The 16102-nt window shown below is 39.5% G+C and overlaps 2 protein-coding genes across 3 annotated transcripts in view; one reads left to right on the top strand and one right to left on the bottom strand.

Moving 5' to 3' along the window:
* Positions 1-3973, top strand: part of get4 (guided entry of tail-anchored proteins factor 4) — a 17230-nt gene extending 13257 nt beyond the window's left edge. For both annotated transcript variants that reach the window (XM_062056147.1, XM_062056148.1), the window contains exons 8-9: positions 2212-2284; positions 2360-3973. In XM_062056147.1, the coding sequence (XP_061912131.1) occupies positions 2212-2284; positions 2360-2451 (165 nt within the window). In that variant the 3' untranslated portion in view covers positions 2452-3973. The remainder of the gene's footprint in view (positions 1-2211; positions 2285-2359) is intronic.
* Positions 3356-16102, bottom strand: part of vps35l (VPS35 endosomal protein sorting factor like) — a 25613-nt gene continuing 12866 nt past the window's right edge. Inside the window, exons 22-30 of the mRNA XM_062056146.1 lie at positions 12619-12682; positions 11109-11207; positions 10948-11025; positions 10757-10871; positions 6375-6514; positions 6131-6296; positions 5933-6051; positions 5660-5809; positions 3356-4193 (exon numbers count right to left, since the gene is read on the bottom strand). Of these exons, the coding sequence (XP_061912130.1) occupies positions 4095-4193; positions 5660-5809; positions 5933-6051; positions 6131-6296; positions 6375-6514; positions 10757-10871; positions 10948-11025; positions 11109-11207; positions 12619-12682 (1030 nt within the window). The 3' untranslated portion in view covers positions 3356-4094. The remainder of the gene's footprint in view (positions 4194-5659; positions 5810-5932; positions 6052-6130; positions 6297-6374; positions 6515-10756; positions 10872-10947; positions 11026-11108; positions 11208-12618; positions 12683-16102) is intronic.

The following is a 16102-nucleotide window of genomic DNA, read 5'->3' as shown; positions in this document are numbered from 1 at the left end:
GGACTTGGAGGGCAAAAACCAAAAGATTTAAATGAGCAGCAGATAGTTTTCGCTTTTGTTTAGTTATTGTGTACTTCTGAGTTTGTTTTAGGATAGGATATGATAGACTTTTATTCATCCCACAGTGGGGAAATTATGTGATTGACGTGTGTCACTTCTTATTGGGGAAATACGTTAATGGCTCTTGTTTTCATGTTAGAATTGTGGACTGGACTTTCACAATGTTATGTCAGACCCACTCGACATCCGTTGCTTTCGGTCTCCCCTAGAGGGGGGGGGTTACCCACATATGCGGTCCTCTCCAAGGTTTCTCATAGTCATTCACCGACGTCCCACTGGGGTGAGTTTTTCCTTGCCCGTATGTGGGCTCTGTACCGAGGATGTCGTTGTGGCTTGTACAGCCCTTTGAGACACTTGTGATTTAGGGCTATATAAATAAACATTGATTGATTGATTGATTGAAGATAGCAAGCTAACGCCAGTCAGTATGTGAGTTTATCAAAGTGCAGTTATCAATCACGGTCTTTTGATCAACCTAATTTGAAAGAGTAATACAAACCCTCGGGAGTTTTACTATGTTGATAATTATAGTTTATCGCCACTTCCCTAGTTGGAGTCGGCTCAGTCTGCTACTGGACGTAACGTCAGGCGCAACTCAGGTACTGTAACATGGCACCGTTGGACTTACATGAACTGATGTTCGGTAGGACCGGCAGGATTCAGTCGGTACCAAAAGTACCAGATTTGGTGGCCATCCCTGGTCACTACTCACACTGAGTCAGTATGAATTGGAGTTGCGTACTTGAGCCAGCAGGCACGTGTTGCTGCCATACCATCTTTTTCCTCCTTAGAAGCCAGCTGCTTTTGTTTGAAAAAAATTATATATATTTACATAAACAAAACGCAAGAATGATATTTTGATATTCTGATGAATGAATTAATGTGACTACCAAGATGGAGGATTATGTATGGGCTCAAAAACATTTCCAAACTGGACTATTAGACCAAGCGGAATGATTATATGATCAGACTTTTAAAATCAAAGAGCTTTTCCTGGATAGGTGCATTATCTTCACTTACACTAAAAGCTAAGACCACAAATAGTTTTCAATTTTATAAAAGTACCTGAATGTGATACAAAGTGTTTGATAATGTTTTTTATGAAAGTTAATTATTCCCTTCTTTTTCTTGTTAACCTTTTAATGAGCAACCTGTACTATATACATCGCTGCAACGCAGCAGTGCGCCCTTATATGGAAGTTTTGATGACTGTGGACATCCTGCCTCGCCCAGTCCGCTGCAGTCTGTGAGCGCTTTAAGTAGTACGGCAAACTGCAGTTGCACTCAACCCACCCCAAACAGTGAATGCGCAGCGGTGGACCCCAACCACCCTCAATCATTGCCATCTTGGTTACATAGTGGAAGGGACGGGGGGAAAAGGGCTAAATTGAGTGGTTGCAATTCACAATTAAAAAGGAGCAAAGAAGAGGATAAAAAATTTAATTTCAATGACAGTAATGGATGTCAAAAATGGCACACTCCGAAATGTAGGTGTACATAGTATACATCTGTGTTTCTTAACTATAGGGACCCGGCCCCTTAGAAGGCCATCAACAAATATGTATTGCTCAGCTGTGGGTTAGTATGGGCTGCAGCGGTACTCAATTGTAATACACTTTTCCGGTAATGATAATATCAAACAAACAGAAGAAGTCTGGAGATAAAGTCAGAGAAGTTTCTTAAGTGCAAAGATGGTGAAGCTGTATTTTCATTAGGATTTTTTGACAGTTTAGTTAAAAACATAGTACTATTATTAATTTAGAATTAATTTTAGCACTGTGTAATTGTATGTCAATTTATTTTTCATCAATTTTAAGTCCTTTCTTTTGCAGTATATTTGATGATTTAATTTTGTAATCAGCCTGACCTAAACCTTGATCATAATCTTTATAAATTAACACATGGTTTCATGTCATTTGACAATGTTTATCCTATTAAACTGTAGGTACGTCCAAAATCATTATTGAATACTATTAAATTCAGGAGTAAGATTACTAATTCAGTGTTAATAAATGAGTGGGCCCCGCTGTAGTGGAAATGTTGGGCCTCCAGGTAAAAGAGGTGAAAAACCCCTGGTACACATGTCAGTATCTTCCTCATATTGTTGTTCATACATCTGTTTTAATTTCCAATGTATTTTTCCTCCCTCAGTATCTTGACAGAATAGGACAACTTTTCTTCGGTGTTCCCCCCAAACAGTCTCCATCATACGGTGGTCTGCTAGGTGAGTGAACCAGTAACACTTGTGTCCTTTGAAAAAGTAGAACATGTCTAACAAAGCCTTTGTGGCACCTTTCAGGAAACTTGCTGAACAGCCTGATGGGAGCGGGCGAGGATGACGACGGCGTTGAGGAGGCCCAGGAAGACAGCAGCCCCATCGAACTGGACTGAAACTCCAGCCAAAGGAAGCAAGGAGCAAAAGAACACACTTACACGTAAAAAACACAGAAAAAAGGGGAAGACCACGCCACCAGCGCCTTCACCTCCTCGTATAAGGTAGTGGGGTGAGGCGGCGGTTTACCTTTTTGGAGATGTGCTGTTTAACAAACTCCTCCCTTCCGCACAATTTAAGTCCAAACTCCCTGAACTGGATGACAGTAAACATTATTTGAATTATTATTTTTGTTCTGTTCAGAGTTTTACACCAACTTACAGTCTGCTGTGAGAGGAAAGTGTTTTAGATATGACATCCTCTCCTTGACAGTGTTATTACGGTCACCATGGCGACAGTCATGTCACTGCTGTTGTCAGCGTGTCTCTACACTCCCCCAAAATATGTCTTTGTAGTCACCTCTCAGTTCCTCGTTCATAGTAAGCGTTAGACCGCAGGGCTTGCAGTCATTCAGAACCTTCATCATCTTGCACTTCCTGTCTCGACTGCTGGGTCACATCTCCAAGACGAATTTAGTGTTGTGAACTAATATTTGGACATGAGGGGTAGCACTTAGTGTGTTGTGGGCTAGGAGGAGATGCAAAAAGGAGTAAAATGAGACGTTCTCTTGTTGCAAACGTAGTTATTTTTTTTCATTATTTATGTGAAACAGTTCTTGGAGATGGACAAATAAATAATCCATCATTATTTCAGCCACTTCTAATCTTTTTTTTTTCCTTTAGTTTTTGTGTTCGGCCTTGTCAGTAACATCAGTCAAATTGAATCATGGCTTCATTCAGTGAAAGTCTTCCATTGTAGTTCTATTAACTTTTGTGTAGAGACTTGTGGTCGTTGATATGTATTCAGAGGAATTTCAACGGCATAAACAATACATCAATATTTTGTCCTTTATTTTTTTATGTGAAAAAATTTAAATGTAGTAGGAAATTCCAGCAAGTATCCCAATTTCAAACGACTGTGCATAGTCGGTGAATATAAAATTCGGCTATTTTAACAGTACAGTATTGTATGAGGAAAGGCGATGCACCATCTTCTCCTAGAGGGGTCACTCTCATCCATTTTTACACACAAAGTTAAGTGGGCCACATAGTTTCCAAAGACTTCACAGAGCTACAATCTTATCATGAGTTATGTTCAGTGTTTTATTTAGTTTGAAACTTTTTTGGGCAGCAAAAAGCAAAATATGTGTGACCAAATGTGTGAGTCACTGCTGTTTATTTTGTATATGAACAACAAGAATGGGGGGTTGTTGTTTTTTTGCAATGATACACTAACTGAATCAATAAACTACAACTGAGAGGATCGAGACCGGCGTGAAACAAATCTTGTCCTGTCCATTTCTTTATTGTACCTTGTAGCTTATAAACAACTATGACATCAAAAGACACAATTGGCAATAGTACATATAATCTCATACTTGATCAAAATTAGCTCATAAATGATCTATAAATAGAATAGCACTACATGATATTAATGACAATTTTAAAAGAAAGATTGCTTGTTAATATTGGCAAACATGATTGCTTTCAGTCAAACCAAACTAATTTTGAGTGAATTTTTTTGTGCCTGACACCATGATATACCCGATGTGTAGTGGGCTTTTTAAAAATTATTATAAAAAAAAAAATGTACTTGTTGGTGTTTATGTGCGGGACTGCAACGCGAGCCTCTGCACTGTGTCGGACAGGTGAGCCATGTCGGCCTGTGCAGCTTGATGCTTCATGTACTCCAGAGTCCGAACCTGCAGAGATCATCAGTCATATGCCCATTGTATACGTTACAGTATATTAAGTATGTACATTGATCATCTTTTCTCAAGCAACTGAATAAAGTGCACTGCTTGGTTGCAACCATTATAGGCGCTGTTGAGTAAGCGAGTTAGCTGTCTAAAGGTGCTTCTTAAAAATGGTGTTTAAATTCTGTTGTATAGTAAAACGAGAATGCGGTAAATATGTGCGCACACAAAAAAACACTTCCCTTTATATTTTCTTCTTAAGAGATATATTCCATCTAAAACAGGGGTCTCAAACTTTGTGGCCTGCTATTAAACTTAATTGTTTAATGTTTTTGCGACCCACACACCCTGTGGTGGGAAACATGGTGAAAACACAACAAATACAGAGAAACAAACATTGATAAGATAACTACCGTTAAACAAGCAGAACCAAACAGTGTCAAAATATACCAGTTTTATATTTAAGGCCTATTATAGCCCAGGGTCACTATAGCTGCTGGTAGAGATACTAAAAACACATTTAAGTAATTTGGTTAAAACGTTATTCTAAATTGAGTTTGAGACCCTTGATCTAAAATTGCATGTTAAAAAAAAAAAGTAGGGAAGTGGGTGCTTAATCAAACCTGGATCTCTTCAGATAAAAGCTGTTCAAATACATAATTATCCCTCCTAAATAATATAAGTTTGCATGTTATATTTGCACAACTGTATTCTTTTTAGCACATGCCAACACTGATACACTGTCTTCTTCAATTGTTCTAATGTACAATTATACAAGAAATAAGACAAAGAGAAATACATTGAGAATAACAAACCATCGAAATAGAATTCTAAAAAAGTTAAATAATTTGTACAATTACACTGCCACATTTAGGGCTAAGTAAGAAATGTACATTAGTACAGGCCAAAAGTTTGGACAGACCTCATTTCCAATGCATTTTCTTTATTTTCATGACTATTCACATTGTAGATTGTCACTGAAAGCATCAAAACTATGACACCTGTGAAGTGAAAACCCTTTCAGGTGACTACCTCTTGAAGCTCATCGAGAGAATGCCAAGAGTGTGCAAAACAGTAATCAGAGCAAAGGGTGGCTATTCTGAAGAAACTAGAATATAAAACATGTTTGTAGTTATTTCTCCTTTTTTTGTTAAATACATAACTCAACATGTGTTCAGTCATAGTTTTGATGCCTTCAGTGACAATCTAAAATGTAAATAGTCATGAAAATAAAGAAAACCCATGGAATGAGATGTTGTGTCCAAACTTTTGGCCTGTACTGTACATCTAATGTATATTTTCTCAATGTGTTATATTTAACTGAGATTTTACTGCCCACATGACAGACAAACAGCTTTTCATTTATCATTACTGAACAAATACTTAAATAAATCATTATCCGCTGCAGTACGTTTTGTACCAGAAAAATGTGCAATAAAAATAAAGTGATGTAAAAAAATAAATAAACTCACAGAAATACGTGTGTCACAGTATCCGTGTTTGTGGCTGAGGTTCCACAGGTTGACGGCCAGCTGGCTCAGCTTGTTGTTCCTCAGGTCGCCGTGGGAGAGCAGAACGCCGAAGAGGGAGAAGGCAAGACCGCCTTGGCGGCGCGTGCTCTGCTGCGATGCAAACAAATGGAACAAAAACAACTGTCAATGCAGGTTTTGTTCCAGATAATTGAGTAACGCCGACCTATTTATCCAAAATGGTGGCTAAATAACACAGTTTCAATTTAAACTCACCTCTTCTCGACCGAGGACTTTGAGGTGGTCCAGGATTTGCCCAATCAAGGTCTCACACAGCTTGTTGATTTCTGACAGGAACTTTGGGTCCCCTCCATAAAGACTCTCATTGGACTCCACTGAAAGGATGAAAGAAAAACCAAGACAAAAGTCATCATTAATTAAGCTGTAGCTAATACTAGTAGTGTGTGTGTTTACTTTTTGGAATGGTGTAGAGATAAGTTTCTTGACTCATGGCGGCCAGCAGGGGCAGGGCGCCGATGTAGACCCGCACTTTAGCGTCGCTGTTGTCCTCCCAGGTGTAATCCTGCACCATGTTGAGCAGGCCGCGGACCAAGTAGAGCACGCCGTGCTCCGGGTGATCCTGGAAACAAGCACGGAGGTTGATTAAATTTCATATTTGAGGGCCATTTCCGTTAATCATTTTGACGAGAGTTGTTACCGGGACAACAAGAAGGGTTGAGAGGAAGTTGTTGACAAAGTCGAGCGTGAAACTCTCAGCGGAGCGAAGCTTCCCCTCCACACTGATGGAGCGTGGGACCTCTGGGAGAAGACTGACCGCTGCCTTTAAGAAGGCATCCGCTGCAGGTGAAGACAGCCATTTTAATGCAGCGTGAACTAGACTTTCACACTATGTACGAGGTTGCGGCCTATTGAGAGTTACATTTCTAACACAACCAGGGGTGTAGCGATCTGAAATTGACTGAAATCAGCAACAAAAAAAAAAGTATCAGCTGATATCGGCTTGCATCTAAAATGTCTGATATAAGCTCCGATACAAGCAGTCCTGCAGCCTGTTTACTTGTGCAAAGCTGGACAGCCAGTTAACATCTAAATGTCCTCCAAAAAACACACATCTTTATCTTTGCTCGTATTTCAGTGAAGTCATTTACAAAACCCAAAACCAGTGAAGTTGGCACATTGTTTAATTAGTAAATAAAAACTAAATACAATGATTTGCACATCCTTTTCAACATATATTCAATTGAATACACTGCAAAGACAAGATACTTAACATTCGAACTGGAATACTTTAGTTTTGCAAATATTAGATTAGTTGGAATTTGATGCCTGCGACATGTTTCAAAAAAACTGGCAAAAGGGCAAAAAAGGCTGAGAAAGTTGAGAAATGCTCATCAAACGCTTATTTGGAACATCCCAAAGGTGAACAGGCTAATTAGGAACAGGTGGGTGCCATGATTAGGTATAAAAGCAGCTTCCATGAAATGCTCAGTCATTCACAAACAAGGATGGGGCGAGGTTCACCACTTTGTGAACAAATGTGTATAAAAATGGTTTAAGAACAACATTTCTCAACCAGGTATTGCAAGGTATTTAGGGATTTCACCATCTACGGTCCGTAAGATCATCAAAAGGTTCAGAGAATAAGCAGCAAGGCTGAAAACCAACATTGAATCAGTATGTAAAGAATATCACCACATGGGCTCAGGAACACTTCAGAAAACCACTGTCAGTAACTACAGTTTGTCGCTACATCTGTAAGTGCAAGTTAAAACTCTACTATGCAAAGCCAAAGTCATTTATCAACAACACCCAGAAATGCCGCCAGCTTAGCTGGGCCCCAGCTCATCTAAAATGGACTGATGCAAGGTGGAAACGTGTTCTGTGGTTTGACGAGTCCACATTTCAAATTGTTTTGGAAACTGTGGACGTCGTGTCCTCCGGAACAAAGAGGAAAAGAACCATCCGGATTGTTTTAGGCGCAAAGTTGAAAAGCCAGCATCTGTGATGGTATGGGGGTGTATTAGTGCCCAAGACATGGGTAACTTACACATCTGTGAAGGCACCATTATGCTGAAAGGTGCATACAGGTTTTGGAGCAACATATGTTGCCATCCAAGCAACGTTACCATGGACGCCCCTGCTTATTTCAGCAAGACAATGCCAAGCCACGTGTCACAACAGTGTGGCTTCGTAGTAAAAGAGTGCGGGTACTAGACTGGCCTGCCTGTAGTCCAGACCTGTCTCCCATTAAAAATGTGTGGCGCAATATGAAGCCTAAAATACGACAACAGAGACCCGGACTGTTGAACAACTTAAGCTGTACATCAAGCAAGAATGGGAAAGAATTCCGCCTGAAAAGCTTCAAAAATTGGTCTCCTCAGTTCCCAAACATTTACTGAGTGTTGTTAAAAGGAAAGGCCATGTAACACAGTGGTAAAAATGTCTCTGTGCCAACTTTTTTGCAATGTGTTGCTGACATTAAATTCTAAGTGAATGATTATTTGCAAAAAAAAAAATTGTTTCTCAGTTCGAACATTAAATATTTTGTATTTGCAGTCTATTCAATTGAATATACGTTGAAAAGGATTTGCAAATCATTGTATTCTGTTTTTATTTACGAATTACACAACGTGCCAACTTCACTGGTTTTGGGTTTTGCACAAAAGGCGAACATCCAAGGCTATACGCGGGCTACTAGGATTTAGCAGCTACACAACAGCTATGCACACAATAGCACACAAGCAAGACATTAGGGCTGGACAGTTAATAAAATTTTTATTTCGATTATGGCTTCTCACAATTATGAAACTATAATGATCGAAAAAAACGAATTGCAAATTCCTGAGCGTGTAACTGAGAAACAGATGAGGAGCGAATGAGTGAGTAAAGAGCACGTCTCTGAGAATTTTTGGATGTCACCATTATTGCTATTTTCATTTGTCACAAAGCTAGTACCGGTATGCCTAATCAATAATTACTAAACTTAACAAAAAAGTAAGGCAAGATTTCCACGCACATGTAACCGCAGATGGAGTCACATAATTGACCAATAAAACGGAATCTGCTGATAGACGCAAAATAATATCAGGGAAGTAGACATAAATGTAAGTGAAATGTTGTCATTGTGAGGAGAAGAAACAATTGTTTGGGAAAATAATGTGTCCGGTGCTCATGTTTCACCGACACAGCTGATAAAACATGCTAATGTCGAGACGGTCATTTGAAACGGCGACTAAACTACAAAGCTCGAGCTAGCAACAACAATCCATACACCCACAATACATCTCATCTGCTCGTGTTGTTGTGAACGACATCACGGATGCAACAACAATGATCTAACAGTGGCTGCCAACTTGAGAGGCTCGCTCTTATTTTTTTAAGAGCCTCAAGTCGCCTCTTTACTCGCCAAGCTAAACAACAGCACAGCACACGTCCCCCTTCATCATGATAGCGCGGTGGTGCGCCACATCCGGTCTGACTGTGCTAACAAAAAATAAAGGTTTCAAAAAAGTACCTTACACCAGCATAATGCACTTGAAGCACTGACTGATACATTTTCAGATGTATTATTTTGACCTAAAATACAGGTCAAAAATGTCCAAAAATGTATCGCACCAACAAATGTGAGGATTTTGGCATTAAATTAACAAACACTGTATGAAATTGTAATTGACACAAAAAGCACACATTCTATGGTGGTAAAATGAGTGTAAAAGGTAAAAAATAGAATTAAAATTAAAATAGATTTTTTTATATTGCTATTGTTATTTAAAATGTATTGTTATTATTATTATTATGATTATTTTACTTGTTGTGTTTTATTCCTTACTACCGTAATTTCCGGACTATAAGCCGCTACTTTTTCCCCTCGTTCTGGTCCCTGCGGCTTATACAAGGGTGCGGCTTATTTACGGCCTGTTCTTCTCCGACACCGACGAAGAGGATTTCGGTGGTTTTAGTACGCAGGAGGAAGACGATGACACAATGATTAAAGACTGACTTTTCATATACCGGTAGGCTGGTTATTTTGATAACGTGCAGGCGAGCACTTTGTGTTACTTTGCACCGTTGTATTATTTGTACTCTGCACGAATGCTGTTCGCCATGTCAAAGATGTGAAAGTTTGATTGAATGATTGAAAGATTTATTGTTAATAAATGGGACGCTTTGCGTTCCCAAACAGTCATCTCTGTCCCGACAATCCCCTCCGTGGTAGCAGGAACCCCTATATACTACGGTAATTACACATCAAAACCCTGCGGCTTATAGTCGGGTGCGGCTTATATATGGAGCAATCTGTATTTCCCCCTAAATTTAGCTGGTGCGGCTTATAGTCAGGTGCGGCTTATAGTCCAGAAATTACGGTAATTTATATTCAAGTTGAGTTTTGGTGGTACAATAAATACTCATGTTGACACAAAAAGCACACATTCTATGGTGGTAAAATGAGTGTAAAAGGTAAAAAATAGAATTAAAATTAAAATAGATTTTTTTATATTGCTATTGTTATTTAAAATGTATTGTTATTACTATTATTATTATGATTATTTTACTTGTTGTGTTTTATTCCTTACTCATTTATATTCAAGTTGAGTTTTGGTGGTACAATAAATACTCATGTTGACGCAATTATTCATGTTTTCGAATTAACGAACAATTGTCTAATTATTCGTGATTTCAATATCAATCAAAATAATCGTGATTGATATTTTTGCCATAATCGTCCAGCCCTACTAGACATATGTAGTAAGTGTCCTTAATTGGACAGTATTGCGGTCTAAAACAGCACATTTGTCAATATAAATAAGTATCAAATTATAGCTGCATATTACCTAAATCTCATCGCAAAAACACACTTAAATTTAAGACAGCATAGGGTTAGTGTTTTTAAAACCTACTGTTGTTCTCTGTTTTAAGTAGTTTCACTTCATCAAGCCTTTTCTAAAATGTGTGTCTTTATGTGCTATATTTGTGCTGATATCGCATCATATTAATATCGGTATCAAGGCCCCATATGTCAGTATCACCCTAAACAAAACCTTCAACTACTCATGCCAATAACTTTGGGAAAGTGCTCACCCTGGGAAAGACATTGGTTGGCCAACGCTACCTGACCAGACAGCAGATAAAGGTTAAGGCGACTAAAGATGCTGCTGAGTGACGGGATGGTAATAAAAGTGTAGGCAGCACACGCCTGAGGGAGAAGAGAAAATGTTGCTTGTCACTATGGCGCACTGGAACAAACGGGTGGAATGTTTAACTGGACTCACCCGGACGAATGCGGCTGTTTTGCGGGAGTGGCTGCCCCTCATCACCCTCCTGGTCTCCATGGCCAGCTGGTTCACCGTCTGATTATGGCGACACGCGGCGAGTGAGGGCGTGTACTCTACATTAAAACCGAAACCAGCGACATGGCGAACTTGATACTGACGTGAATGAGCTGCACCAGCACTGGTTCCAGGTTAGAGAATGTTGCTCTGGCCTCCACACAGAAACTCAACTGCTGCTCAAAGTCACGGCCGAAGGACACCTGAACATGACAGACAGGAAGAGAAGACGTAAGGTGAAGGGAAACACAAACCTAAACGTCATCATCTATTAGCTATGGATTAAAGCAGGGGTGTCAAACTCATTTGAACTCAGGGGCCGCATGGAGGAAAATCTACTCGCACGTGGGCCGCACGGGTAAAATCATGGCATAATAACTTAAAAATACTACTACGACAACTTCACAGATTGTTTTCTTTTGTTTTACTTTGGCCCAAAATAGAACAAGGACATTCTGAAAATGTACATATCACAAATAATCCTCTTGACAAAACACTTCCAAGTTAGTAAAAAGTGATGTGGAAAAAAATTGGTGCAGTTTCAAAAAAGACTATTAAGAACACAATTAAATTAAACTTAATCTCAGTGTTTCTACAAACCAATTTAACTTTAAGTCACAGCCCATCTATGATTAAACAAAATCTAAATTAAGCATAAATAAAAAAAAGCTTTTTTGTATCAACTAACTCATTTGTCATTTCCATTGTTCACTTTCTTTAAATTTGGGGTTTGGTGGTAGCGGGGGGTGTATATTGTAGCGTCCTGGAAGAGTTAGTGCTGCAAGGGGTTCTGGGTATTTGTTCTGTTGCATTACGGTGCGGATGTTCTCCCGAAATGTGTTTGTCATTCTTGTTTGGTGTGGGTTCACAGTGTGGCGCATATTTGTAATAGTGTTAAAGTTGTTTATACGGCCACCCTCAGTGTGACCTGTATGGCTGTTGATCGAGTAATTATGTGTGTGTAAAAGCCGCATATATTATGTGACTGGGTCGACACGCTGTTTGTATGGAGGAAAAGCGGACGTGACGACAGGTTGTAGAGGACGCTAAAGGCAGTGCCTTTAAGGCACGCCCCCAATAATGTTGTCCGGGTGGAAATCGGGAGAATGGTTGCCCTGGGAGATTTTCGGGAGGGGCACTGAAATTCGGGAGTCTACCGGGAAAATCGGGAGGTTGAAACCGATACCGATAATTTCCGATATTGCATTTTAAAGCATTTATCGGCCGACATCTCTTATTTTCACAGAACTATATCAATTGTGCAGTGTCTCATCCAGCATTTTAAGTGAGGTTACCAATTGTTTATTTTACATTGGGTTGAGGGGGAGAAGTCGCAGCCCTGCTTTACGGTGTACCTCTTACTTGGTATACTTGCTTGCCCCAATATAAACGATTTGCTTGCCTAACAGAACTGCTATTGTGACATCCAGTGGACACTTTTAGAACAGCAGTTTCTTTCATTTAAAAATGCAGCTCAATTTTGCACTTAGCGAACTCATCTCGCGGGCCGGATTGAACCTGTTCGCTGGCCGCATGTTTGACATCCATGGATTAAAGTAAACACAGGGACTTCAGAACACAAAAGCATAACAAGGAACAGACGAGTGTCCTTACCAAGCGCATAAAGCTGATGATCAGCAGAGAAAGGGATCTTTTTTCATCCTCAAGAGTGAGAGCACTGCAAATGAAGACCAGTGATGCACAACATTATACAGAAAAACTGAAGGAAGCAGGACTTTGATACATTTTGTGCATTAAAGATGCTCATATCGAAAGCTAAGCCATGGCATAAACACTGTGTGGTTGTTTAGGGCGACAACCACTAGGGGGGGCACATGATTATATCGTGGGCTTTTGTAAAGATGCATTTTCTTTCATTTAAATACGCAAGTTATAGAACACATTTTGCTTTCAAAGTTCAATAATTACTTTGTTAGAATTAAATTAGGAATGTGTAACACAACCTACAACCCCCTTGCAAACATGCAAAATTGTGCATTCCTTTTGGTAGCGAAGAATGAAACACTTCAGTGTTCACTCAACGCAGACGTCATAACTTCATCAAAGCTTACATTTATGCATTCACACACAGCGCCAACATTTCGGAACCAGGATGAGGCGTTTGAAGAAAAGGTAAACATTGGATTAATCCATTTGTACTAGCACCGGACAAAGTTGTGTTTAAATTACACTTCTGTATCTGTATCTGAGGGACAAGAACACAGCTTTTTTTTTTTTTTTTTTTTTTTTAGGATTTATATATGACAAAAAACACTTGGAAAATGCCACTAATAGGAGTAACCGTTGTAGCCTTCAAAACCCTCCATCATTGTTTTATATACACGCTGAAAGTCTATATATAATGTAGTAACAAACACGTTCATAACAACATGTAATATGTACAATATTCATTGTATTTTTGTCACTATAGTCATTGTCGAGAATGACTTTCTATGCGCATTGATTTTCGTTTCCATCGCAACACACTTTCGACTTCTGGCAACAAATGTGTTCCTACTTTCGGAAACAAACACAAGTGTTTACTAATCATGGCATACTTGGTAACAGACAAAGAAGACAAATGAGGATTCACAATCTTATCTTTTTGAAGCTGAATATACGAAGGATGAACTGCTACTTATAGAAGTGAGAACGAAGGAAGGGTGGGACTTTGGAGCGGACGAAAACCGAGAGTCAGGTCAGCGTGGCCAGCTGGACCAAACGCAAAAAGGTCCATTGAGTTAGTCACATTTTAATATCAATCATGATACACGCACATGCGTGTTGTTACAACTACAGTACATATGCTTTCTGGCTAGCTCAGTTGTGTTCAAACAAAACACGAAATGTGGGCTAATACTTTACAGATACTGTAATATGATTGTTCATGTTTTTCAGTCTGTACAGATTGGTGTCGTATCGCATTGTGTTGTGCATAACAAACTCAAACGTGTTTCGTGCTGACGTATAAGCTAGCTTGTCTTTTTCCGTAGCTTGCTTTTATGCCGTTGTGTTAGTACGTTAAAAAAAGAGTTCCTCAGGGTTCGCTCTTACAATAACAATGTCGCTACAGTTTGGTTATTATACAGGTAACGGAACATAAATGAAGTATTGGTGACAGTTTTTGAATGCATTTTAAAGTGATTTAGAAGTAGAATTGATTGCTCCCATTGGCTGCATTTCTAGCTACCTAGAACCAGTCGATTTTTACATGTTATAATGCAAAAAAACAAAACCTTTTGTCATAATGATTGCGAATGATACGTAAAATTCCAAAAAATTGCAGTTCCCCTTTGTCCCCTAGCAGAGGTACTGATAATTATAAATTAGCTGCTAACCGCTAATACTAGAATGAAAGAGTGTTCACCAGAGGGAATTGCCGTTTTAAAATACATTAATCGGCAACCGCAATCACATACTTTTCACGAAAATCGTCCAATACTGTGAAAGATGCTATACAAATAAATGTAACTTACTTACTGAGTGGTGACCGATCGATCGGCACATCTCTAAATATAATTTTAATAATTTTTTATGACAATTATTAGCCACTAATAATAATCCTACATGAATCGGATATTCAGAGAAAACTTCTTATTAAAGATTTTTCTAGACAAATTCTTGGAGATATTACAAACTAATCAAATTTTTTACATGTGTTTTAAAAAGCTACTTTCAACTAAATTAAGTCAATAATTACTTTTTTAGGTCAAGTAAACATACTTAGTGTGTGTATGTGCGGCGGTGACGTTAGGTTTCAGATGGGAGCCCTTCAGCAACTCCAACCATAGTAATTATAATAATGATAATAAGAAATATTAAAGACCAAAATGTGGCCACAAACAAAATCTTGTTCGCTTGCCAAATTCATCCCATTGTTAGTCAATATATGCTAAGCTATTTGAAAAAAACCTTAACCTCTTCGCTATGTGTTATAGGTGACAAAGCTAATTAATGTAATATCTAATACAGTGGAACCCATATCGGACAGGCTGACTCATCGTCTTTGTCGACATAACCAAAAAAAAAATGTTGCTTGCACATTTACTTGGGACTGTCCCCAAACATGGAGATTGTGCAATAATAAAGATATTTTTCAAAGACATAAGCAGGTTATGTTCAAGTTAATATGCTTCATTTATAACTAACGTATTTTTCGGACTATAAATCGCAGTTTTTTTTTCATAGTTTGGCCGGGGGTGCGACTTATACTCAGGACCGACTTATGTGTGAAATTATTAACACATTACCGTAAAATATCAAATAATATTATTTATCTCATTCACGTAAGAGACTAGACGTATAAGATTTCATGGGATTTAGCGATTAGGAGTGACAGATTGTTTGGTAAACATATAGCATGTTCTATATGTTATAGTTATTTGAATGACTGTTACATTAACATACCAGGCACGTTCTCAGTTGGTTATTTATGCGTCATATAACGTACACTTTCGAGGTACTTGAACTCCTCCACTTGGGGCAGGGTCTCCTCCGCAACCCGGAGATGACACTCCACCCTTTTCCGGGCGAGAACCATGGATTCGGACTTGGAGGTGCTGATTATCATCCCAGTCGCTTCACACTCAGCTGCGAACCGATCCAGCGAGAGCTGAAGATCCTGGCCAGATGAAGCCATCAGGACCACATCATCTGCATCTGTTCACGAGTGAGGGAAGAGTGGATCGTGAGATCGACAGGCGGATCGGTGCGGCGTCTTCAGTAATGCGGACGCTGTATCGATCCGTTGTGGTGAAGAAGGAGCTGAGCCGGAAGGCAAAGCTCTCAATTTACCGGTCGATCTACGTTCCCATCCTCACCTATGGTCATGAGCTTTGGGTTATGACCGAAAGGACAAGATCACGGGTACAAGCGGCCGAAATGAGTTTCCTCCGCCGGGTGGCGGGGCTCTCCCTTAGAGATAGGGTGAGAAGCTCTGCCATCCGGGGGGAGCTCAAAGTAAAGCCGCTGCTCCTCCACATCGAGAGGAGCCAGATGAGGTGGTTCGGACATCTGGTCAGGATGCCACCCGAACGCCTCCCTAGGGAGGTGTTTAGGTCACGTCCGACCGGTAGGAGGCCACGGGGAAGACCCAGGA

This window comes from Entelurus aequoreus, linkage group LG08 (assembly GCF_033978785.1).
Source record: "Entelurus aequoreus isolate RoL-2023_Sb linkage group LG08, RoL_Eaeq_v1.1, whole genome shotgun sequence".
In the NCBI taxonomy this organism is placed as follows: domain Eukaryota; kingdom Metazoa; phylum Chordata; class Actinopteri; order Syngnathiformes; family Syngnathidae; genus Entelurus; species Entelurus aequoreus.
The sequence above is the reverse complement of the archived record's forward strand: the minus strand, read 5'-3'. Positions and strand labels throughout refer to the sequence as shown.